The sequence below is a fragment of the Scardinius erythrophthalmus genome (genome assembly GCF_964197995.2).
Source record: "Scardinius erythrophthalmus genome assembly, chromosome: 16".
Lineage (NCBI taxonomy): Eukaryota > Metazoa > Chordata > Actinopteri > Cypriniformes > Leuciscidae > Scardinius > Scardinius erythrophthalmus.
This window is the reverse complement of record NC_138236.1, coordinates 14,229,540-14,257,535: the sequence shown is the minus strand read 5'-3', so window position 1 is coordinate 14,257,535 and position 27,996 is coordinate 14,229,540. Positions and strand designations below refer to the sequence as shown.

Below are 27,996 nucleotides of genomic sequence, written 5' to 3'. Positions count from 1 at the left end.
ACTGTGGTATTGAGCAATCTGTTTTTATTTATTTAGAATTAATCCAGATTTCACATATGTTCCAATTTCATAAAAAAAAGAGCAATATTTACATCAATTCTTAACTTTTCTGTTTTGGTATTAAAACTTATCAATAATACAATCATTTCAACCACTGTAGATATGAACAGGGAACAATAGATCATTAATTATGGATCAATGTTTCATAATTATCACTAATACATCAATGTCAAATAGGCCACTGTAGAGATGATCAGAAAACAAATGGTTCAATGAACATTACTGTGGTGTAAGATAATGTCTTCATACAGATCAGATCATAAATTGATCGCATGTGATTTTTAAACATCATCCAATATCAAGGGTAATGACTTCATCTCTGCTGTTTTATTCAAAAGAAAAGACGAAAAAAGGAAAACAAATTTTCTAAAAGATATGGATAAAGGAAACATGAAAAAAGTGGACATTCCCATGGATGATGTCGTCATCTTAAGGACTATGAATGAATGAGGTTTAAGATAAACCTGAGACGTGGCGTGTAGTTTGAGCCTCACTCACCTGTCTGATCCTTTATCACAAAAAAAAAGAAATGTTTCCTTTGAATATTAGTGTGCAGATCATTCAGTTTTCAGAGACATTCCGAGAATTATTTGGCCAACAACTCTACAAAACATTCCAGATAACAAAAGTGACTAAAGAGGATGTATGAAAGAGAAGCCCTTATATATGTGAGCTGATTTATTCACACCTTTTTATAAATGGGATCCATGGTGGAAAGAATTATCGAGTGTCATAACCTGAAATGCAAACTGATGTCCTGTATTAAAGTTCAGCTCTACACTGAAGTGAGCTTGGCATGTTCCTTTAAAACATGTCTATTCTCCTGCTGTCATTTCTGTAGATAAACATAAGAGAGATTAAGTGAATATAATTGGAAAATAATTTAATACACATAAAATGTGCTATTTGCCTATCCTTCTCGTAGTCATTAAGATGCAATTATGCAAAGATGCTCTTTTATTAGATATTTCTTTAACATTTCCTTCACTAGCTTTTGCTTTCAAAGGTAGAGAAATGTGACAGTCCCCGATCCAAAGTCTTATGCATTTCATATCCAAAAGGGAAGCAGATTAATTATGCATGTGAGATCATTTCAGTACCAACACAGATTCGTTAAATGTTTTCCTCCGTTGGTGTCTATATGACCACTAGTTAGGCAGAGATCCTGTTTCCATTTCATTTCCCATTAAATGACCAACACAAAGTAGTTTTAGCCTCACTCTGAAAAGTTCATTCTGTAATTCTAAAGTGTCCACAGTACAACTATGTCTCTGAGAAACAGCCACGTGTGAGCACTGAGCGCAAACAACAATAAAATAAATAAAACTAGTGAAATTCAAAAATGCTGTATGTATATGTTGCAAAAGATCTATCATTTGAAGCATGTAGTGTGAGGACTCCCTCTTGTGGTTGCTGATAAATTAAGACAAATCTACAGATCTACAAGTGCGCTCACTCATGGATTTCTCTCAGTTCGTTGGTGCAATTCTGCGGCACAACCGGGTGTCAGATAAGCTGGATTTAGTTTTCTGTGTTTTGAAAGCAGCTAAAACATCCAAAAACCTGGAAGTCATGTTAAAGTGTGCTATGTTATCCATCTAGATGCCCACAGTTCTATTAATAAAGAGCCAGTGGTGTAAAACTCGAATCCCCGAGTAGATTCATGATACAAGGTAGGAAAAAAAAACAAGGTTAAATCACTCACTCGAATCCCCAAAAATGTAGAGCAACATGCATTCTGAAACTTCAAAATGACAAAAGGGGTAGTCAAGCAGTTTCATACGAAAGCGCGAGTATAACAACCGTGATTTTGATGAAGCAGGGGGCCATGATCATCTTTGGATTGTGTGCTGCTGGTACAGTGTGATGGCTGGTAGCGTTGAGTGTGTGCGAATATGCATTGGCGTGTGTTTGTGTTCACAATTCATTTGTGAACACACAGAGGATAGGGGTTTTTGTGTGTAAAGACAAAATTCAAGAGGCTCGCCTTTCACAGCCCTGAGCTGGTAAAGACCCTGTGTGTAGGGGTCTGACATAAACACCAAAAGGGGGTTGAATACCCCTCCAAAAAGTAGCAAGAGTTCAAATGCACTAGGTTGGTAATTTAAGTCCGGTTTAGTCCATGTGTGACTTGCTCCTTCAGATGCAGGCTAGTGAGACCAGATCACATTATGCAGCACTTGCTTTTGTGGTTGTGTGGGTCTTTGAAACGCAGTCTTTGTTTGGGACGGTACTTCTCCAAGTACGTCAGCTGCTTGCTGTTGATGGCGCCTCGGCGCTTTCTATGTGAAAAAAACAACAACAACCCATCAGTTATAATAATGTGTGATCAGTGATTTTAATTATTATTATTACTACTACTACTATATGTACATACACTAAGATATTCATGTTAAACAGGCGTTGAACTGTGAGTACAGTTCATAGCGGGTCGATGGCAACCCGTCACCATTCTAAGTCATTAAGAGCTACATATAGTGCACATTGTATGCATAATTTCTGGACTGCATAATGTGCTATCATTTGTTTGTGCTGTATAATTAGCTCTAATGCATTAATGCTGCACAATATCAGTGCTGCATCATTTACTGTGATGTGATTGTACTGTATCGCTCACTGTATTGATTGGGTATTGTTTCATTTTGCTACAAGGTGTTGGTGATGTTTTGTTAGCTGTAATGTATACTCACTGTCTGATGAACTGAATGGCATCCTCATATTTCATCCCGCTCTCTATAAGTGCCAGAGCCACCAGCACCGGAGCCCTGCAACATATACACACACAGATAGTGTTTAATGCCAGGAAACACCATCACCTCAAACAGCTTGTGTGTGCACGTGCCCCCCAGAAACAATAGGCCTCCAGGAAAAGCGAACATTTAACCCTTCTCAGCAAGGATACCACCTAATGGATGTGAGAACAGGTTAGCAGTTATAGTGTGTTACATTTTTGTGAGTGGCAAGATTCATCACACAAAGCTATTGTATGGCTTCAAGACTTAATACAGTGAAGAAGTCGTGGTTGAAAAATATATGCTGAAGTGCTTGACCGCTCTTTTAGACTAAATGAAAATGAATGAGTATTTGGGCTGTGGAAACCAATACATTCTTCAACTTTTTTCCAGGTTTGGAACAACATTAGGGTGAGTATGAAACAGAATTTTCAGTTCACTTTAATGACATTTATTTGGATGTTTATGAATTTCAAGCAGCCTTCTAATCATTTACAGAGCAGTTAAGTCTTAAATGTCTTGAAAGTCATATTACGTGCAAATCCCAGATTTACTAAAACACAATACATTTTTATTTGAAGAGTGTTCCGTCCCTGTCAGAGACTTTGTCTATTTTTACCGTTTGCATTCAGGGTCCTGACAGCTTTCAAGTATCCACTGAGTGTGCCCCTTTCCAATGCGTAACAACACAAACTCAGCCTACTAAAGCAAACACTGGCTCCCTGTCAAAAACTGCTGAGGGCTCCCATAGGAGCCGCAACCTACGTCAGAGAGGCTGGTGCTTAACTTGTCGGCAGAAGCGGTCAGGGTTCAAAGTGGGAGGAGGGCAGGCAGGGTAAACCGGACTGTCATTAGCCTACCACTCCTGCAGAACCGCCACATTTGACCGTCTAGCTCGACATTTTGAGCGCCGCAACTTAATTAAAGTCTGTGTGTTTTGACAGCTGACAAGATAAGAGGGCAACACCGACACTACACCAGGATTCTATACTGAAAAGAGATATGAAGGAGCAATTAAAAGAGCTGCTTATCATCAGCTTCCCGTTTCGTCTTCGGACGTCAACCTTTGTGCCTCGAATAATAAACATGGATTAATATTGTGTGTCCGTGTGGACGGTTGGTTTTGGCACACAGCGGTCAGGCAGAGAGAATGGGTTTGACCTGGAGAGGACGCGGGCCAAGAACGAGAGGCCTGTCGCTGAGGGGTATTTGGGGTAAAGCAAAAAAAAAAAAAAAAAACATTATGAGAAACCAAATGTAAACAGTAGAACTCAAACACAACACTAACACAAGCCAGCTTAAAGCTCTGCCAGAGATATTACACAGTACACACAATCCATGATTGCATTCTGAGGGGAAAAAGAGCAACAGATCCTGGGAAAGGCTGTTGATATGTTTGAGAATTTTTGTAAGAGAGAGAAACGAGCCACATAAAGCCAGACCCATCAAATTCAGATGAGCATTTGCACGTCTACAAGCTCTGAACAGTCACAACTGCAGGCTGGGAAATTACTAGGACTATATGGAATCTGCGCCAGCAGAACACCGTAGAAAAGCTCAGCAGATTTCCATTTGAACCAATGTTATTTTACTATTATTTATATACTATTATAGTATTTAATATTATTTTCAATTAGCTTTTATGTTTTCAGTTTATGCTTGTCATTTTATTAGTTTTATTATTTCTATTTAGCTTCATTTTTATTAATTTCAATAATTTTTTTTATTTAACAAAAATTATGTTTTCATTTTAGTTAATAGTGACAACATTGATTTGAACAGCATAAATTCCAAAATTGTTCACAAAATTCTAGACATCCTTGTGCTCTTTTTTGTTGTTGTTGTTATAATAGCATTTTGAAAGGTTTAACAAACCAGGTGTCTTACTAGACCAATTTTCAGCCAATTTCCAATCAGAATAATAATTTACATTTACCTAGGTGATTGTAACAGATACAATTGGGCAATATTTAGCCGCTAGGCAGGAGTGAGTTGTTTTGAGTTGCCACATAATTCTTCACTAGAATATTAAAGCAAAAATTTTGAAAAAAGGCACACTGATTCAGAGTGTGCGCAGCACTGGTTTGATTAAGTTCAATTTGTTCCATTTTAACATACCACATAGGTGGCAATAGCCTTGGACTTATCAGCACGTCTGTGATAACAGGATGAAGTGATGTGATGCTGTTCTCCTTCACTCACCGGCCCAGTCCGGCCACACAGTGCACAGCCACACAGCAGCCTGGATCCTCACAGAACTTATTCTTCAACAGACTAAGCCAGTCATCCACGATCTTAGTAGGAGGAGGTGCACCGTCATCGAATGGCCAATCCTGAGGGAGAGAAACAGAAGGATGAGTTCATATCTATTATAACTATGGATAACTATACGTCTGTATGTTACCAAGTTTCCCCTTGAAAGGGAAAGACTTGCACAGAGAGACAAAATAGCAGATAAGAACGAAATAAATGATTGGGGTCATCACCAGCAGGTGGTGCTCTATAATGCTTCAGAGTGCATCATCTCAGATTCACAGCAGCTTGCGAATCCCTTTGATGATTCCTGTGTGATTTTTACAAGTTCTGCAATGGCAAACATGGCACGTTCACTCGTCCTGTCAACTCCAGCACTTCAATCAGATCTGTCACTAACAGCTATTTAACACCATGTGCAAGAGCTGAATCGTCAGAAATATTATGTAAGAGAGAAACGGAATTATCACCAAGACATTGCATTCAATAAGCCGTTTTATCAAAGTCTTTACATATTTAAAGGGATGGTTCACACAAAAGTGTTGAAAAAAATTCAATCTTCAGGATATCTCCTTTATGCTCAGCAGAGAAATAAAAGTCAAACAGGTTTGAAATGACTTGGGGGTGAGACAATGATAGGTGAAGTAACACTTTATATTTGTACATTTCTCATGTTCTTTACAATTTTATGATTTTACCTGTGGTCACATGCTCTCTATGCTTCAGAGAAACATTCTGAGTTCAGATAATTGCGTCAACAGATCAGAACAAATACATTCAGTCTAGGCACAATCTGACTCACATGCAGATATTAAAGACTTTTTTTCATGGAAGAATGAACCTGAATGATGTATTAACAACACAAACGTGCTGGGTCATAATACACTGAAAAACAGAGCATGGTGTTCTGAATCGCTGCTTTCTCGGAAAAGGGGACATTTATAGGGAGCGAGCTGATGAGACTATTTTCTACGAGGACCGTCTATGAGAATCTCCTGGTTTAAAAATAACATTTTAATCCACTAAGAGGTTAATAGGCCCCTCCTTGTCTGGTATGTCAACAGTAGGCTATTAATTCCAGGAGTCCATTCCAAGATGGAAACGCTCTGTACTCTTGCCAGGGCACACCGACTCCAGAACCAGCAGTGTGGGGCCTAATTGTGGAAAATGCCCTGCCATTTTCCTTGAATCGGATACCTGCTATTCCTCCAGCAACTCGAGCCTCTGCTTACAAGAGAGCAGGAGAGGTTTGAAGCACCTGTTTGCTGTCAACCAACACTTCAGTTTCATTACTTCCTTTAAAGGGGGTCTTGATTTTAAAACTTAAACTTTGGAGAATTAGATACTGACATAATGCACACAAATGTCAAAACATCAAACAAAAAAGTCATGATTTATAGAAAAGTTTAGATGGTTGTTTCAGTATGATTGATACTTTTTTATGATTTATAGTGCACCTAGACTTTTTACCATTTTATACTTCTGTGAGACAAATGGGATCTGAAACGCACATATCCACACTGCAATGACACCACACAACTTTTCTGACCCAACGGTGTAAAAATGTGGAGGATGACTGTTTAAATCCATCTGGAGTTGATTGAAATGGAGAGGAAATCCCATTCCATGTTTTGACCCCCTGCAAAGCCATTGCATCATCACCACTTATGAAGAGCAGAAGTGAAAAAAAAAAAAAAAAAAAAAAAACAGTCCACTAACAAAAAAGAGAGGACAAAGAAAGAGCAAAGGAAAGTCAAGTTAAGCACCAAAGACATTCTCAGGTTGACTCGGGTTGAGAAGTGCAAATACTATGCCATTCAAAATATCGTTTGAATACTGTAACATGAAATTCTATATCAATAGTGAGAGTTTGAGCAGGACGTTTGTCTGAACAATGGAAGACACTTTTCAATTTTGCACCATTGTTAATGGTGCAGCAATTACACATTTCACCTTTAAAAGTAAAGTCTTTTTTCTTTTCTAAATTAAACACCTTTCTTCTATACCAGGTGAAAAATGCAATGACAACTATACCACCTTCAAAAACAAATTAAAGCTGAAAAGTCTGGGGTTGCTAATTTTTGGGGGATTTATTAATGTCTTTGAAAGAAGTCTCTTATGCTCACAAAAGCTGCATTTATTTGATCAAAAATAAAAAAAGATCTAATATTGTGAAATATTATTTAAATTTAAAATAACTGTTTTCTATTTTAATATACTGTAAAATAAAAATGTATTCCTGTGATAGAAAAGCTGAATTTTCAGCAGCCATTAATCCAGTCTGTCACATGATCCTTCATATCAGAAATCATTCTTTTGATTTGGTGCTGGTCAAGAAACATATCTTCATATTAACAGTGTTGATTAAGTTTTTATGGAAACTGTGATCACTTTTAAAAGTTTAAAGCACAGCATTTGTTTGGAAATCTTTTGTAACATTATAAATGTCTATTGCACTTTTAATGAAAAAAAAATGAATGCATCCTTCCTGGATAAAAGTATTCATTTATTTTATTCTTGCTGACCTCAAACTTTTGAACAGTATGGTAAATGCCTTCTCTGAATCTGAAAATAGCTTATAAATAAATAAATAAATAAATATATATATATATAAGTCTAAAAGACATGATTTTGTAAAAAAAAAAAAAAAAAAAAAAAAAGTTACTTTTTTTCTTCATATGACAGCATAAGTAAGCCATGTGTAAGTTTATTTCCTAGAAAAGTATAAACACTGTGGCTCTAGGGTACAATTAAAACATTGCTCTGTTTGTTTAAGTATCCTGACCAGCATGACAACAGCAACACTGGCTCAGCCAATGGCATTAGTTTGGGGCAGGTCAATCAGTTTTGTTCCAACCAATAGCAGGCAGAGGAGTATTCTGCAAAACCCATTTGAAAATAGTCATTATTTTTAATATTCCGTTTTGTGACACTAGTGATACAGAAAGTACACATTTCAGCTTTAAGTAACCAAGTACACTATTCAAGTTGATCCTCTAAAATCTCGCTGAGGAACAGCTAAAATAACTAAACAAAAGCACTAAATCCTGATAAATGCATTCATGTTTTTAACCAGCTCCATGTTCTTTTGAAGGAGAGCCATGGACTGAAGCTTTACATCTTGTCTAGCTGAGCATAAACACACAGCAGCAATGTTTCAAACAGGCTCTGTGTTTAAGAGTGTTTCTCTCTTGCGGAAACTGACTTTTCTCTTGATGGCACCATGGAGGAAGTTGATTTACATAACTGTGCTTCTGCTATGCTTCTCATTCACGTTACAGTTTCTAAAAGTAAAGCCTGCGATGCACCAGAATGCTGGATAAATTCACTATGACCTCAGGTCAATCTAGGAGGCTTAGACAGCTACATTTCTAGAATTCTTCTAAGAAGCCAAAGTTAAATATGTAGCATCATGTATACGTCTTATCATTTAATGAGAAGTTCAACAGAGTAAAAGGGCACAAGGGTGTATGAGTCTTAATAAAAAGCTCAGATGGAGATAGATCAAGCTCCCCTCCAGCTGCCATGGTAACGGGGAAATGTTGACGAGCCAAACTGAAAACACGTGTGGATGTTGGATTCAAGTAGTTTTCAAAAAAAAAAAGGTGAAGGCAGAGAAAGATATGATGTTTGGCAGAACGTTATAGGATTGTATCCTTAAATGCAGAGCTCCCTTCGGAGCACCAGACAAAAAAGCAACCTCATCTCACTCCACTTGACATCATATCACATGACTGGGCAGCCAATTCGTACAGCATGTGGATTCCAGAAATATAGAAGCGCTTCAGGGCTGTGTTAGATGTGGTTTCTGCTGATCAGAATAAACCTCATTCTACATATGACTTCAGACAGTCTTTACTTGATGTCAGAGGAAGCCAATAACCTTCATTAGAGTACCACTAATTACAGAAGCATCGCTGCAGTAAAGCAGAAGTGTTAATTAAAGTACGGACGGCATGGAGTGACACACTCATGATCAGGAAACTGTCCAGGATTATTACATTCAGGTGACAGTGAGTGTGTGTGCATCAGACACATTCACACACTCATGTTCTAGTACAGAAGGTGCCAGATGAAAATGCATCTAAAAACAATAGGCAGAAAAGCTAAGAGAATGATCAGTGCTAGTATTACACTGAGAGAGTCAATTACATAGTCAATCTATAGTTTCTATAGACACAATACAATCATTTTAACTAGAGTTTGACCGATAGATTTTTATGATACATTCAGATATTTATTATTTTAATGTAAGTATCCGATAACTGGTTTTATTTCTGCTCTGACAAAATTATCATTCTAACAAATAATAATAATAAGAAGAAATTATTTAAATGACAAAAATTAAAAACACTAATAATAATTTTCAGTCACTTAGGACAAAGTGGAATGTTTCGTAAAGTTCATTTGGAACAAGATTTTGGCATTTATCGGTAATGGCAGTGTAGAAAAGCAAGAATATAAAATAAATATTGGCGATTATCAGTCTATCAATCTAGTTTTAACATTACTCAAAACCCATGTCTAATTTTTTTAAAAATAAAGGAAAATTTACTTTTAAAAAATACTTTACAGTAGACACTTATTTGTAGTATGACAAAGAAATATATCTCACCATGACAGTAATTCCGTCCTTTTCCAGCGGGGTCTTATCATAGGTGATTTCACACACACGCACTACTGTTGTTGCCCCATACTTCTTCAGATCCTGAGGAAACAAGCGTTTGAGTTTTGAGGGACTCAACAGAGTACATTTAGGATTTTGAACAAATGTTTTTCATTTGTTCTTGCTTGCTGTCCATTTATCTGCAGCAATGAATGTCACATCACAGTAATTAGTGACTCTTTTAAAGAAAAGAATGTTTATGATCTTTCATATCTTAAAATGATCTGTTGCATATGTTTGAATGGTCTCTCACCTCAATGAAGCTGCTTAACGTTGCATTGGTTGGGTTGTGCGTGATAAGGAAGCGCATGTTTTTGTAGCAGACCTCGACAGGAGCCGGACGGTTCATCTTGGTCATGCTGGTGTCCCTCCACTCTACAGTAAACACAGCACCCAGTCCGGGCCAGAATCCACAGAGCTCCACTCACAGTACGGCACTACTCTGACCTAGAGCAGTGCTACAGCAGATCACAGTGAAGGTGTCCGGGAATTGTAGAATCCTCCGTGATAAATCAATACTAATCAGTATATAAAATTTAAAGCTGCCTTTCTGGGAAGTTAGAGGCCACAAGAGTCTTCCTCTTCAAACAAATTGGCTTCTTCCTCTTGATACTCTGACAACTAGACAGGTGGAAAAGTGTCCGGTAGCTAAATGCCAGGTGCCGCGATGCCAGTTAACCCATTTGGCGCACAACAAAGTGGTCAGTCAGAAAGACCAGCAAGAGAAGAGCAGAGAAGGTGTTTCTCTGGACATTCAGGGACAGATTCCGGGCGTATCCACCCGTGATCATGCGTTGCGATGTTGGGCGTGGCAGTAATCACCGCTGCCCTGCCGGAACTCCATTAACAAACAAGAAGCTGGAGAAGAAAGCTGTTAAGAGAACAAGACAGAAAGAAAAATTAACACATTTTAGAGTCAATTACATACCAATCCATACGGATAATTTAATAGGGGTGTCACGGTACATGTATTCGTCCCGAACCGTCACGCATACAGTCGGACAACGAATACAGTCAAAGGTGATCCACACTCCAATCCAAAGAGACGAACCATGCACCAACCCAAAACAAGGGCGTTTCTCAATACAAAGTACGCAAAGTTCGGTTTTGTGTCCTTGGTAGTTCAGACTTGCCAAGTTCGACTCAGGAGTGCAAACTCCAGAGGACAGGAGGACGCAAGTTTGGTGATTCTGCAAATTGATAATGTCACTCACCACGCCTTGGCTACTCCAGTTATCTGTATGTATATTTACAATAAAACTAAAAAGTACGCCAATCTAATATAATAAAATATAATATAATATAATATAATATAATATAATATAATATAATATAATATAATATAATATAATATAATATAATATAATATAATATAATACACTGTACTCGTTCATTGTCAATACAAAATCTTGACCAAATAGTTGATGCACCTCTTGATGGAAATAACATCACAACATTTATTTTCATCAAGAGGTGCAACAATTTTTGGTCAAGATTTTGTATTGACAATGCGAGAGTCAAGCACTCTGTAAAGTCTATTCCAGCACATCCCAAGGACTTTCAATGAATTTAAGGTCTGGAGGTGCCAATTCATGTGTGAAAATGATTCTTCATGCTCCCTCCCAACCATTGTTTCACAATTTGAGCCTGATGAATCTTGACAGTGTCATCCTGGCTACACATTCCATCAATTAGGGTTAAAGAACTGTTGTGAATATATTATAATATAATATAATATAATATAATATAATATAATATAATATAATATAATATAATATAATATAATATAATATAATATAATATAATATAATATAATATAATATAATATAATATAATATAATATAATATAATATAATACTCTTAAAGGTCTTTGGCAACTTAAAAACAAGTTTCAAAGAATAAATGATAAATGTAAAAATACAAAATGTAAATTATGTAAATAAAGAAGTTAAATAAAGGTCCAGGATATTTAAATGGACAAATGGGTTAAAATAACACAAATGTTCCTAAATCAAATTATGATGATATTTAATACATCAGACAAAGCCATTGAATTTCCAGAATCTGGCACATTTGAAGAAAGGTTTCAAAGAAAATGTAGAAACGAGTCTTTAGACAAAGGCGAATAAAGCAAAAAAGAAATACATTTAAAGTAAAGGATTTAGGATTTAAATGGACAAATAGTTAACTAAAATAAATGTACATTTGTAAATCACAAATTATGATTATGTATATATTTAATTTAAATCATTATCATTTATTCAAAATGTCTCGGCACTATTCACTTTTTATTTAAATGTTAAAAAAGAAATAAAATCAAACATGTTTGGAACTGCATGAGGGTGAGTATATGATGACAATTTTGGGTGATAGATCTCATTAAAAATTAAACAGAGTGACAGAACACTAACTCAGAATTACACACAATAAACAGCAGAGGGTTTGACAGCGGCATACAGCGTTCACCTACGCTAACTTCTCAAACAATGACACAGAACATTTTAAAGACAGAACAACCATCTAAAATTCATATACACACGAAAAAAGAATCACAAACGAGTTCAAAAGAGAAAGAAGTAAAACACCAAGAAACCTCAGTAACACGTCTTTTCCCCAATAACACGCGTGAGAAAATCATGCGGAACGGTTCTGTCTGATCTCCCCCGTGACTCGTGAGAGTTGTTTCCCCCTTACCTCTGTGACAGGCAGCGTTCTGCTCAGGATTAAGACCAGGGCTCTGGTGGGAACAGCGGAGAGTGAACAGTTGCGATCCGTAATAACCGTCTCTGTTCTAAACCAGTCGAGGCTGCCTTGGCTTGCCATATGACAGTGACAGCACACTCTGCTAATGTCACAAACAAACGCACTCGTAATGCTCTTAGGAGGAGCGGTGAACAGGTCCACCCCCCACCTCTTTCTTTCCATCACAATATTAAAAATAGCACGGCCAATGAACCTAATAGGTATAACCCCGTACACACGTCTTGTTTATGTTTTGCCATAGGCTTTGAGGTATTATACACACTCCAATCCCTGCTGCAACAAGAGTGTAAGGAAACTACTCCTGAGTTAACTTGACTGTAAGCAGTTTAAAACTCACATACTTCCATGTCCGGCCCTGTTAATTTAATAATATTTTCACAACATGACTGAGGAAATAATATATAAATGGCAGCCTTCAAGGAACAATTCACCCAAAAATTCAAATGTCATAATCTACTCACCCTCATGTCATTCCAAAACCATATGGCTGACTTTATTTTGTGGAACGACATGTGAACTGTCCCTTTAAATATAAGGTCTCTATATAGGTTAGGCTATATTTTGATAAGGGAAAAAATGGTGGAATTCATACAGTTGAAAGAAACGGGTTCTACAGAAACAGGTCCTACACAGATCAGCAACATATTTGCTCAAGAGTGGAGAGGAAACCACAAAATTAGACAGCCACTTATTTCTTCATGAGGTTATCATTGAAATCCCGTTCTTCGGATGAGACGTTAAACCGAGGTCCTGACTCTCTGTGGTCATTACAAATCCCAAATTTGCCCATTGGTCTCTGTCCATCATGGCCTCCTAATCATCCCCATATACTGATTGGCTTCATCACTGTCTCCTCTCCACCAGTAAGCTGGTGTGTGGTGGGTGTTTTGCGCAATATGGCTGCCGTCGCATCATCCAGGTGGATGCTGCACATTGGTGGTTGAGGAGATTCCCCCTTCCACAGTAAAGCGATTTGAGTACCCAGAAAAGCGCTATATAAATGTAACGAATTAAATTATTATCATTTTGATGCCTAAACCACGTAAATCACATCATGAAGGACTTAGACAACAAAACAGACAGACTGCCAGCACTATAGTTACCCTGCTACTCTTGTTGAGGGCTTAGCACATCTTGAGCCAAATCCTTTTACGTAAAGCTGTAAGGTTGTATAGGTCTCTCTGCCCAGTAGTGCAGTGTGTATTCAGGTGATCTGTTGGCTCTGAGGTAAATATAGTCACTCCAACCTATGTATGTTCACAAATCTTTACTGTTGACAGTAGCACGCTTTATTTTGCTAGGTAATTTTTGTTCCTTTTTAGTTTTCAAAATGCCATCAGCATTTATGTGTCTAGCTAAAGAGAAGTTAAGAAGACAAAACATGGGCAGAGAAAAAGGGAAACAAACTAAATAAACGGGGTCCAATAAATTCCAATAGGGTCCCCACATCATGTGTTTGGGGGAAAAAAAATCGATTCACATATCGCGATGCTATCTTCTGTCAATCTGCATTGATTCACAAATTTCAAAAATCGATATTCTAAAGTTGTACATTTCTTAAACTTCGCTTTATTGACAAGATAGAGTGTTATTAATCACAATAAGCTGTGAAAAAGAACTCAATGTGGTGCTTGCGCTGCACAACACAGATGCATGCAATCCTGAATTCAGTTCCCTTTTACAGCTTATTGCTCTTGAATGGTCAAATAAACAGAGGTATGTCAAAATGCACATTGTGTAGGCTATTCACACAAACACAGTCTGTTATGTCCTATGTGAACGTAAACGGAAGCAAATCAGATGTGTAATATTGTATTAGATGCGTACATGTGTTCTTAAAGAGACAGCAGCATAATAAACTGTTGCTATCCATTTCATTGTTAATCCTTAAAAAAACAAAAAAACACTTAGACTTTTGACTGAATCCCTTTTGTATTTTTATTATGAATCAATTTATATTTAATTCATACAGTGAAGACAGTATTTTATTTTTACATTTGATTATTCAATTTCTGTAGTATTTCTTAAGACACGTTAAATAAAACTAGGCTACTGTACCTGAAAAACTTAGTTTATTTAATTTGTATATTTTTTTCTACTGTATTTGTCCTATTGTTTATTTATTTTAATTTTATTTTCCAGTTTTATATTATCAAACTTTTTTTTATTTTTGTATCAAGGAATAATATTTATGTCCTATTTAGTTTTTCTAACCTATTTGTCTCAGGTCTGCTTTGCTTTATTACAGAAAAATGCCAGTTATGTGTGTAATGACTGCAGTCAGCTTAAATGGCATTTGTTTTATAATATTGGGTTGACAAAAATGGGAAGAAAAATGAAATGAATGTCAAGGTTTACAATTAATTTTCTTCTAGACTGATTAATTTGTCTACCGCAGTCAAATAAGAAAACACAAAACAGTACACTACAATCAAATCTATATCAAATCCAAATTTTATTCAAAATCGAGAATCGATTTTTAATCAAATCTTGACCCCAAGAATCGATTTCAATCGAATCATGAGGTACCAAAAGCTTCCCACCCCTGCTAATTAATAAATACAGACTGAACCTTATAGCTTCTGAATTAACCAGACTTAGTGATCAACAAGGCTTGTTTGTAAACAGGTTTACACAATAGGCACCCAGCAAAGTCTTCTTTCCCAGAAGTCCTGGCTTGACTTCAAAAAGGCCAATTAATTGAAGGATTAAATGCAAATGACCTCATCAAGGGCAAGTGTTCCAAGTAATCAAACAACAAACACAATGCATGACTCATCTGGGCCAGAACTCTCGTCGTGTCAGAAAGTGCAGACTAGAATCAGAGTGAAGAAAATCATACAGAAATCTATTTAAGCAATAATAAGGCACTATGAATATGCTGTAATGAATACTGTCAAAGCTAAGGCAGCACATTTAACATTCTAGAACAATTTAAAAAATAATTTATTTGGGAGTTTAACATTTTGGAATGATTAAAAAAATATATTCATTCTGGAATCAAGCAATTTTTAATAATTAAAAAAAAAGATGAATTCTTGAATTAAATATTAGAATATATATTAATATTAGAATGATTAAAAACAAATTAATTCTGTTATGATTAAAAAACATTATGCTGGAATTAATAATTCCGCAATTATTTAAAATAAGGTTTCTGACACTAAACATAAATAACAAAATAAAAATAATAACAAAATAAAAATATTTTTAAAAAGTACTAAATGTCACTAAAATTATACAAATATGATAATATTATAAATTAAACTTGCTTAAAATTGAAATTCACAGCCTGGAACCTTTCTTTTTTTAATGAATGGATGCCATTTCCAGAGGCTATGGCCTGGGCCTATAGGGTATTATCCATGTAGATAAGCTCAAATCACAGCAGCAGTGAACAATCTGGAAAATATAGCGCTCTAGAATCCTCCACCGATTGTTTACCCAGCAGGCTGTTCTTAACTTGAACTAAACTAAACCGATATTTATCAAATACTAAGTGTTCCAGCTCTCTGAGCCAATTATTTAATACAAACTGCACTAATTAAAAGAGGAACAATAAGAGTCTCAGTCTCAGATTTACTAGAAATATCAGGGTTCTAATTAACTTGAGTTTTCAGGAAACTTCTGGAACTTTAGCTGCAAAATGAGGTCAACATTTATTGAAGGTAAGATGTGATATGGAAAACATCCCCTCTTCCCCACTCAGCTGTGCTCAAGTGACCCCTGTGCAAGGGCTCCCCTGGCACACTCCGCTAATGCCAATGGCCAGCAAATGCCACACTGGCAGCATCAACACACTTTCTCGACTGCGGAGGTTCATCATTAGTCTTGCCTTGTGAAAATTTCAATAGGATTTTTTAAAGCTGTTTAAGATTGCATAATTATCCAGAATTACCAGAGACATTAACACTCCCACACTCAATATATTTTAGGATTCCTTTAGGACAGAGATGGGGTCATAAACATTTGAAAAATGATTTAAATGACAGGGCAACTACTTGAGTACAGGAGGTGTTAGTTCAATGAACAGGTCTGCAGGTGTCTTCCTGTTGGCGCGACTGAACCTGTATTTGACGGGAGAATGTGAGTTGAGGACTGGGCTGGCTTTGTTCTGCCTCGGTTCTGCACTTGACTGGAGAGGAACTGCAGGGCACTAAGGCTCTCATGGCCACCTGTGTTCTAAATATACCTCTGCCAGCTGTCACCTATTAAATTTAGTCCGATCCGAAATGAAGAGGGTCATGAGTTAAAGATAACTGGGAACTTGTTTTGAAACATGAGCATATGCTACCCGGAAACAGCTACCCAGAAAGGGAAAGGTCTCGCATTTTACAAATGGATTAAATAATTAGCTGTGAAAAAATAATTAATCTTACACACGTTTCAGTGCCATGTAACTTTATAAGGTTGGACATCTGAGCACAGATTCCTAAGAGCTCAGATACCAGGTGCCATACCAAGAATTTACTCAACTACTTAAAACAACATTTTGAAGAGGATCACCTCATGATGCAACATTTTTATTTACTTTTCAGCCACATACTGATGGTTTTTCATAACACTAAACATCTGGTGTAAGTCTATGACATTCAAAAACAAACGGCAAACGACAAAATCTGACCTTTGCAATGCAATATCAAACTTTTTCTCTTGTGTTTGGCAAACTGACAACCAGCGTCACATTCCTTCAAAGATGATAGGGCCGAGGTGATTTGTATAAAATAAGATGAGCAATCAAAGCTAAAATATGCCTCCAACATAGTGACTCAACCCCAAATAGCGCAGCCAAAACAGAATTCGCTAATATAATTTTAATATCGACATTTGTCCGGTCAACTTTTTTCCCTCAGTAGCTATAGGAAGTTAGCTTATACAGAACATTTAGGTGACATTTGCATGATTTATTTGCAGACACTTTTATTCAAAGCAGTGCATTAAGATACACATTCAAAGTGTTCCCTCTAATTCATGACCGTGGCAAGCATCACGCTCTGCCAATTGAGATACATTAACACCTAGTGAGAACCTTAGTGTACTTATTTTAAAAGCTGCAGGTTGTAAAGATGAGTGACATCTATTACCTTTAACAGCACGCAAAGATCACGGTGCACTGGGATAAGGTCACCATGACCAAAACAAACATGCTGGTTAGAGCAAGAAACAAAACTGGAAGGACATGGGCTGGTTAATTTTCCTATAATAAAGTGCATTCGTGATAGGCTTTGAGCATGCAAAATTACTTCAGAATCTTAAGAAATAACTCCACCTTCCCGCAACAGTCCAAATCATGCATATTCAAAGTTTGCACTTGTTTTAAGCAAAGAGGACAATCTGTGATGTTATATTCTCTTTTGGTTGAAATGTTTTTTTGCTATCCAAATTTGTGGTTCAGAGTTGAACTTGAACATATGATGTGTCTACATTTTTACTCTGATATTGATGAGTCTTAAACATGAGCACAAATGCACACGTTGCTCTGCATGTTAGTGTGGTGTGCAATTTGTTATCAGGCATAAGATACACATAAGGAAACGGGCAAAAGGGGCAAAACAATACCACATGAATAGGGCCCAATGCTTTGATTTCCAGCAGACATAATGCAAGCATATGTTATTAACGAAACAACATGGAGAGCTGGATGTAAAACTCAATTACAGCATTTTAAGACAAAGGCAAACATATACTGACAAAATCTCCACAAAATTAGAAATCGCATTCTAAGATATTCAATGGGTGCCATTCTAAACCAGAAAATACCAACCAAAAAACGGTTCTTCTCACTCACATATGAAAATATCTGAGGAGGGGTGTTTCCAAGATGTGATGGTTTGTAACTACAACTGGAGGGTTTTTGGTCAAAGATTGGAGATTTGCAAAACTTCTCAACTTCGCAAGGCAATGTCCAGAGAATCATCAATAACATCCAATGGATTTCAGAGGACAATTTCCATTAATTTCATTAATGCTTCGTAGACTACAAACGATGTGTGCCTATGTATTGGTGTTTGTTCTCTATAGCAACATATCTGTGATGTCACAAGAGATCTGGGGTTTTATCCTTATCCCTTCTGACCTGCAGGACCCAGTGTCCCTCATAACAGAAGAGAGTTATGAGCAGTGCCATAATCCCTATAAGAACACTGAGATCATCATCTCCTTTCCAGTCACATGACCCATTCAAACACAAATAAGATCATTCTAAGCAAGTTCTAGAACAGGTAATTTCTCCAGAAAGAAAAGGCTATAAGTTCTCAAGAATGTAGCAAATACATCACTTTTACAAAGCTTAATAAGGGTCAGGCAAAAAATAGATTCTTAAAACTTGGGCCACACAGTGTTGCAATGCATCTCACCTTCCCTTAAGCTTTCCTTTCATTTCTTGTGCGTGTGGGTTCATGGGATGGGGGGAGAAAAAACAGAGACAGATACAGCACGTACGTGCATGCTTAGGAGGCTCCCTGGTCACCACCTATCGAAACTCGACTCTTTTCCAGCTGGCAGACCACATTTAAGCAAAGTCTCCATGAAGATTCCTCCACGCCTGGTGTTCAGCCCTGCAACTGAGATAAAATTTATATAAAGGAGAACAAACGCTGTATTAGGGGTGTTGAAATTAATCGCTGCATCGCAATGCGTACGATTCTGCATTGGTGCAGTAATAGAACATAATCGATTGTAGCCTACTGGCATTTCTCTGACGTCATTCGTCACATACACGATTCTCACGCTAGCTAGAGTAAAAAGGCGGAGGGAGGCGAAACACAAAAGTGAGCAATAAAAAAAATCCACCCACTATTTTAAAATTTACAGCATGTGAGCTTGAGTGTGTGTGCGAGGCTGCGAGCGTGAGCGTGCGCGAGTGTGTTGAGTGCGAACGTTATTGTAACTTAAGTACACTTGAAAATTTCATGCGCGTTCGTTTGCTAAATTCAGGAAGTGTACTTTCTTGGAGTAGATCAAATAAAAAGGAAGTTCATATATCTGACTGCTTGTATTCATTGACGAAAATGTAGGCATGTGCAGTAATATAGAAAAGTGAGGATGCAACGCATTGTGATATCGAATCGAATCGTTGACATAATCGTTATCGAATTGAATCGTGAGACCAGTGACGATTCACACCCCTACGCTGTATACACTTCAGTAAACTCATCTGATTGCAAATGGGCATACACATATTATGACTCTCAAGAGAACAACATGCCATGAAACAAAACAAAATAAAGAATCTTTGAAATTAACACTTAATGAGATATGTGTCTAGTCTGCGATGGGACAGGTGCTTTTGGTATACAAATGACCAGGCCTCATTCAAAACCCTCAGCATCAGTGTGCCATACAATTAGTGGAGTTCAAAGCATGTAAACACTTGGAATGGAAGCCACTTCATCAATGGCATTATGCCTGGGAATTTCTTTGTCCAGTTTTTTAATGTAAACTGTAGCTCTCCCAGTTAGTCAAGGGAGATCAGTTTTTGCAATAAGGGTTATTTTTGAGATGGGAAGAAAAAAAGAACAATTTCAATGTTTTGTGATCCAGATAAACTTCTCTGAAAGGAATGTAAAGATTCTTGGTGTAATGTAAAATATTTGCATTCATTATCATTTTTCCTCTACCATTTTATGTAGGGGCTCTGTAACACTGTTATTGTCTCCGACACAAAATGTTATAAACATAAAAATGATATTTACATATTTATTATTCTGGCATATATAACAAAATCTAAAACCATAGATTTTAATATAATAATCTGCAAAATTAGCAGATAGATAATGTTACCTATCAGCACAATTTGCAACAATACTAAATTTGTAGCATTTATAGAAAAAAAAAAAAGCATTTCAGTTTACAAGACAAACACTTGTACAAGACAAGATTAATGACTGGAAGATTCAGTTAACACAGCACTGGCTTGACTAAGAAAGTGACTGTTCTGTCTACTAGCCTCACATTGATTGGCCCTGGGCCTAGATCAGGGGGCCATCTTTATTATTGATGCCTGCCACATCTACCTACATTAAAAGCAATACCCAAGTCAAACAACACTCAAACCCATTTGGCACACCTGTCAATCACTGCATGTCTCTGGGAAATCACTGGATGTTCTCATGGACTCTCCAAAGGATAATAGAAATAACTTTAATCTTCCAGATGGGTCTTAACGAGCCCCTTTGGGTATGCCTTTAAGAAAACGTCCTACTTCTCCGGGCCCATCTCCTTCTGAGAGCAAGAGTCCAGTGACAGCCCCATCTGTCTACTGCCACTCAGCCTTTACTGAAACATTTCACACCATCACTCTTACTCCAGATCTGCGTGAAAGACACCAGACCCACCCGAGATAGTCTCACATCTGCGGCCAATGGAGAAAGATCAAGATTGCACACCAAAAGGTCAGGACCTGCTATCAGGACTTGCTGCATTTAAACACCAGGATTCAGATTTGTGTTTATAAAGATAATGGTATGTTTAGATATATGATATAAAAATAACTGGTTCAGAAGTGTTATACGTTTAGGGCTCAGACTACACTGGTCACGATGTTTGTTTTTGATTCACTAAAAAGAATGGTTTCAAACGACTCAAAAAATGTGTTTACCTGTTCATGAAAAAAATAAAAAATAAAAATAAAATCACACGTCCTCACACTCTAAAGACTCACACACTAATTCACATGACAGGTCTACGTGCATCCATACACTCTGGATGGAGCAGTATAAACACTGGCTCTCTCAGGGGTCACCATGGTTCCAGGACAGTCTTTTGGCCACAGCTGCTGGTGCATAATCAGATACTTGTTTAGATTTCAGATTGATTCATATCTAAACAATTTGAATATGAGCACAGGATGACGTTAAAGTACTTTGTGTTTACTACAATCAACTGTCCAACATGCATGACATGCATGTTCCTGTGAAAACTGCATAAGAAGTAAAACTGTGGAGAGGATTCTCAGTACCCTGGGATATCTCTCATGATATTGCATCACCTCAAAATCCCCCAACACATGATAACTACAGTTTATATATTGGAGCTCAGGGGCTTCCCTACTGCCCTGTGGGCCACTGTTTGTTTTTTTATTCCCACATAAGAAAGATACGGTTGTAGCAGAACTCTATGGGATCCCCACAGGAAGCATTTCCCTTCATTGTGTCTCTGTACACTGTGGCCACCAGGAATCCCCCGGGACTGCTCAGACACCAGCTTGTGCTCCATCTCTCTCTCTCTATCAAGTTTGTTCAACTCTCTCTTTTCGACTTTTTGACCACCATGTCTCTATCTCCCTGTGAGGCACTCACCGCCCCTTTTCCCCTCAACTACCCCAAACACATGCAGCCACACACAGTCTCCAGATCTCCAGCACATCACCTGAGGAGCAGCGGGATAATTATGGAGAGATCTTAAGAAAGCAACAGGGTATAGGCCTAACTAATTAATATCTATAAATATAATGTCTCAAGACATCTTGAGCATGGCATAAATACACACAGGCAGCAAATATATTATGGCTTTCATAAATATAAATACACAAAAAATTGGGGTAGATAGGTAAGATTTTTTATATTTTGTAAGAATTCTTTAAAATAACTTCTCTAATTTAAATATATTTTAAATCCAGAATTTTCAGCATCATTACTCCAGTCTTCAGTGTCACATGGTCCTTCAAAAATCCTTATCTTGCTTAAGAAAAATGCCTTATTATTGTCAATGTTTAAAACAGTTGTGCCACTTAATATTTTTGTGGGAACCGTAATAGGCTACTTTTTTTTTTAGATTTTTTGATGAATAGCAAGTTTAAAAGGACAGCATTTATTTGAAATAAAAATTGTTGTCACTTTTAATCAATTTAAAGCACCCTTGCTTTTATAAAAGTATAAATTATATATATATAATCTCACTGACACTAAATTTTGAATGTGTACATAAAAGATACTCTGAAGCCAATGAGGTAAAAACCAAATGCCCAAAGCTGGCATCTGTTCTCTCCACCTTTGTAGCAACAAATATAACATATACAGTAGATAAACTTGTTTCCCATGATCTTGCCAGTGTGACAACATCTTTCTGAGATCTTTTTTTTTTACATCAAATTTTCATGTCAGAAATGAGGGGATCAAATGAACCCGCATCTAAGGGTCCTTATGTTAAAGCATTTGCATAAGGATATTCTTTAGCTGGATGGCATTTGCACTTCGCACAGGATCTGAAAAACTACTTGCAAAAAAATGGCCACTTACACATTTTATAATGAATTAATTGAAATTACTGATGGATAATGATTTCAATGTAGTCAGCATGCATCCTGGACCCCCTCTGAATGTGGTTTCAGTGATTTGAACACATTCTGATCGCAATGAATGCTCTTACACCAGCATTTAAGGAAGTCAAGTCCAATCCGATTGTTATCCGATCACTGAAAACACCTTATTCACAATACAGTAAAAAGGTTCCTATTACAATAATGTGTGTGTGTATGTATACACCACTAGCCATGACTGTATTGTGCTTTCTGAACCCAAAGAGCGACCTTAAATGCCAGTTTAAGAGAACGGGGACAACTGTTCCTTTGGGAATCGCAGCATAACCCTTTATTTGGCAACAGTGCACTTCTGAATCCTCCACTACTTTCTCCCCTTTTTCGCCTCTTTATGTGGTTGTCAGAAAGCCAGAAACTATCAGGCTCCGGTAAAGTCAGATGAAGCCACTCTGATTGACAGGCAGAATTGCAGTGGTGGAGTCCTGCGGTTTATTTCTTCTATGAAACTACTAGAATTATGCAGCAGTGAGTAACAGGTTTCTAAGACTCCGGTCCCGCGCGACTTTGTTCTCAGGGAGGAATTCCCAGCAGCAGGCTTCAGTAAATGCACGCTGGGTAAATGTCACATACCCCTGGGGGCCGACTTTCTTCGAATGAAGGAACTTGCTTTGATTAGACCCACTGCGTTTCGGGTTGAATAACAGAAGTAACCCTCTAATAAAAAAACACAAACTAGCCTATAGCATCTGTGTTGAAATGGAAAACAGACAGGGAGGCAGAAGTGGTGCTAAAATAATGGGAAACATAAATAGAGAAAAAAAAGTTAAATCAAAGAAAACATTAACACCCCCACCCCTTTATAATCTCTACATTTCTTACAAAGCTTCCAACTTCGCTCACTTTTTCCTAATAAAAGGGGAGTAACTCACTTGCCGTGGAGGAAGCCACCCCTTGCCCCATGGTGGCAGCTTACGTCAGCGGTTAAACTTCAGTGTACAGAGCCAAGTAAAAACTCTTCCAACATTCCATTATAACAGGGCGGTTTGGTGACCTGCTGCTTGGAGTGCACGGCAGGTAGGAGGAAACCCATCCCAGGCTAAACTCTTCCTGCCTGACTGATTAGAGGTGGGCTTACCCTTCTTGCTTGCACCTATAGGGCTTTTCCAACTGCAGCAGAGGTTGTGTTGGGGAACAATGATTGCTTGCTTAGATGAACAGGTAGAGATAATGGAAGCAAATCAAATGAACACCATAGGAATAGCAAGCTCACTTGCAGGTTCAAAGGATCATTAAAACTAAATCTAGACTCAAAGGAGAACACACACACAGCATTTATATATCACCTGCAGCTAAATACCAAACCCACGAGTTGACCTTTTCTGCGAATTTCTCACTTCACTAGAAGTGGCAGGACCGTCTTTGTCATGACTATCTCTTTCACACACAAGTACAGAGATTGTGTTCACAAGCCAGTTTTAATGTTTAAAGCATTTTGCTTGTGTTTGTATTATTTTTCCACATTTGTAAGTTGCTTAAAAGACTATTAAATGAATAGCTAATGCATAATTCGTTTAACAACAAGATTTCAGGTTAGCATAGTACAAGGGGAAAACATATCTTATCCCCTAATTGGGAACTACAGTTTATCACCATTTTTAATCATCTTTCATCTTCACTCTCATTTTAAAGAGATAATGACATTGTCATCATTGACTTAACCTCAGGCCGCTCCAAATCTGTATGATGTTCTTTCTACTGTGGAACATTAAAGATATCTTGAAAAACAGCTCCATGTTTTTATCCATGCAATGGAAGTTAGAGGTCTCCAAAACTGTTCTTCATAATATCTCCTTTTGTGTTCTGCAAAAGGAACTGCATAAGGGGGAGAGAAATCCTAAAAACTGCATGTTTAAAAGCTATAAGAAAATAAATGTTATTTAAAATAAGTTTTAGATGGAGTTTGGGATGTCACACCACACCAGTTTCACTACCCAGTTACATGTAAACAGATTTTAAGAAAACTTTTCCACACTGAAAGCATGCCAACTGATGCACTCAAATGTCTTGTATACGGTTTTACAGCAACTTTAGTTATAGATAAACCAAAAAGCAAAAGTACCCGAAATGCTCCTTCTGTGTCAAAGCCAAGAAAAAAATAATAGAAATTTTTAATACTTGAGCTAATGGTTCACACAGCTCACATCTCGGCAACGACAGCTTTATATCCACTTCTTCTAGCAGCGTTTAACAGAAACAGTCAACTACAACTGTGAAGAAATACTGAAACATGAACTTGAGATAACCTGGTACAAGAGAGCTCTTTAATCTGGGAACATCTCTTCCTGAGAACACAAATCGCAACTATCCAGAACTGAACCATCAGGCAGTTCAAGTGAAATGAACATAACAGCTTATATGCAAATAATACGTGCATGATCATTAGTGAAGGTTTACAGACTTCTGCGCCCAGGGACAGATACCACACCAGACAAAGAGACCACACACATGCACAACCCGCGCTTGATCACAACTTGTTGCTTTTATTGTGCTACTGAGTTAATCAACATTCCACTTTGACAAAATAATATTCATGTACGTCCAAAGTTAAAGGTTTTCTTTTACTTATCCATCGTTATGCGATGGATGGATGCTGATAGGCGTCCAGCTGTGTCCCACTCCATACACAAAGCGTTGACTTTCTAACACCGAATAAAGACACGTGTATTACCTGAGAGCTCCTTAATTATTAATGTTAATATGAACACACAAGCTTAATATAACGGGTGCTGCTGTGTGAAAGAAATACCTCCAGTCCGTTAGCAGCGCGCTAACGCTAACAGCCCCTCAACGCTTTTGTTCTGAAAACGCCGGTAGCAGACGACCACTTATCTTGACAAATTAACTTTCCACATTGCGTAGAAACAACATACACAGCATAATATGTCGGGTATTGACAAATATGTGCGATGTATGGAATATATGAGAAGTTATTGACTATAACAGCCCCAAAACTATAAGAATATTCGCTCAGCGCGCGCTCTCCACCGTCAAAAATACGAGTAGCGCGGATTACAAGAGCATACCAGATTTCACAAACCTGTTAAACACATAGTCTTGTCTTAGTAGACGACTTTCTGGTCATTTTCATACAGCTTTTTCATACTCACAGATTTGTCAGTCTCGCTCCATGTGATTCAGTGTGTATCCGTGTGTGTATGGGTGCGTGAGCGCACGCAAGCGCGGAGATTCCCCTGCTGCAACCATGGAGACGCAGCGTCACCCAGAGCAACCGAGAGGGAAGAAAATTTTGTGTAAAAATTACATTAGAATATTTTCAGTATGTGTACTAATACAAACAAGATAGTTCCAAACAATACAAGACACATTTCTGTGAGTTAAACTGATCATGTGAAGAGAAGAGAGATTAATAGAAATTCACATTTCATATTTTCGTTTGGTTACAGTTGAGTTATTAAATGGATTGAAATGTGTTAAAATATACTAATAAAGCATATTTACATTCACAACACACTGTCTCTAATCTAATTCCGAACGAATCACTAAATAATTAAATACTGCTGATATTGCGCCATCTAGCGTAGTCTAGGCTACAACATAATGGAAATGTGTCAGTAGGTCATGAAATGTGGGATTCATCTAATTTATTGAACAAATTTATTGTAAAATTTAACTCACTGTAACCATGTCATCGACATATACTTCCGTATATAATGAGATTATATATATATTTTTGAAAAAAAAAAAATAGCTACTCTGTTATCCTGCATACAAAGGTATTTATTTAATAAAAGTATTTCCTATTGCGGTATTAATCATCATTACATAGGCTATCTGTAATGAGGTCATTAGATTTATTTTTACATCGCCCCTTATAGGTTAAGTACTCTGTCTGGTTTAGAATTTATGCAGGTCATTGCCTAATAAAAGATGAGGCTCACATATGTCAAGCAACAGATGGATAGGCCACATCAGTTGTTACTTAGTCAGTAGGCTAATAGGGAATAGTATAGCTACTATTGTTTGAGTTAAACTATATTAGTAGGCTAAACATGTTTTGAATAAAACTAAAAAAAAAACATTTTATTTACACTGGCTCTCCTACAGTATCCTGAATGCAATTAATGAGAGCTCTGTCATGACAACTCTCGGACTGTTTGACATTGTGATGGATTTGACAATGTTGATATTTTTGGTCTTGGCGAAATAATCTGCGGCTGCTGCTATAGGTTATTGCTGCTGCTTCAGGGTAAGTATGGGACTTGCTATACTGCCAAATACATACACAGCACGCTGCTGTTAGCAAGACATGCTGCTGTACAATATAACATACATGAATCACCTGTAGCAGATCTATACAGGTGGAGCTGGGGAAGGTGGAGGGTTTCTGAAAGTGTGCAGCAACTGCTATAGCAAATGCTGACCAAGTATTTGAAGGTTTAGCAGCGAGCTCAGTGTATACTGATGTACAACAGAAACCAATCAGCTGTGTCCTATAGAGAACGATAAGATTGCAGGCAGATCGAGTTAAGGACCTATCAGCCTGCGCCATCTAGATTTTAATGACCGAACTTTGTATTTGAGAGAACATCGGCAAACAATTACATATCAGTATAAATCAACTGTTCATTAAATACAGTCTGTAATTGTTGATTTAGTGATTATTGAAGAAAATGTATGCAGTAGACCCAGAATCATTTTGCATCATGTGATATGGATGATAATGGGCACACCAAACAGATCAGGTTTTGTATTTTCATAAATAACTTTTTTTAAGTGCAATTTCAACTTTTTTTTTTTTTTTTTTTGTGAAATTCCAAATAAAATATTTCAACAAAGGAAATTTTTGTTCTGTATTTTCAATACAAGTAAAATCATGTGTGCCAGTGTAACAATCACAAGCTGTACAGACAGAGGGTCCGTGTAACGCTTCACAATTCAGTTTTCAGACCATACAATGCAAATGCAAAAATGAAAAATTGAAACCAAACATTCTTTTTTGTTGGTTTTCCAGTTACATTATCAATGGATATTCGCCTTTTTCTCCCCTTTTTTGAATTTTACTTTTGCTAAATTGTGACTTCAGAAACAAACATTTGAATAAATGAAATCTAACCGATTTTCTATTTTTCCATTTTTCGTCTTGTAATTTGCGCCGTGGGCGGTACCATTAGCACGGGGGTGTGGCCGTGGACTAACTTTACTATCATTTCATTGATGTAACTGCTTTATTTACACTGCATGCA

General features: G+C 37.2%; 1 protein-coding gene across 2 annotated transcripts; it reads right to left on the bottom strand.

Moving 5' to 3' along the window:
* Positions 1-7: 7 nt before the first annotated feature.
* Positions 8-26,004, bottom strand: ptp4a3b (protein tyrosine phosphatase 4A3b). Of its 2 annotated transcripts, none has more exons than XM_081388821.1 (6): positions 25,900-26,004; positions 9,965-10,582; positions 9,661-9,753; positions 4,995-5,125; positions 2,751-2,825; positions 8-2,342 (listed from the first exon to the last, which is right to left on the bottom strand). In XM_081388821.1, the coding sequence occupies exons 2-6, from the start codon at positions 10,067-10,069 to the stop codon at positions 2,225-2,227; spliced, it is 522 nt and encodes a 173-aa protein (XP_081244947.1). In that variant the 5' UTR covers positions 10,070-10,582; positions 25,900-26,004; the 3' UTR covers positions 8-2,224. The 2 variants fall into 2 exon arrangements, with proteins under 2 accessions (XP_081244947.1, XP_081244946.1); XM_081388820.1 differs by lacking the exon at positions 25,900-26,004 and adding an exon at positions 12,406-12,581.
* Positions 26,005-27,996: the final 1,992 nt, after the last annotated feature.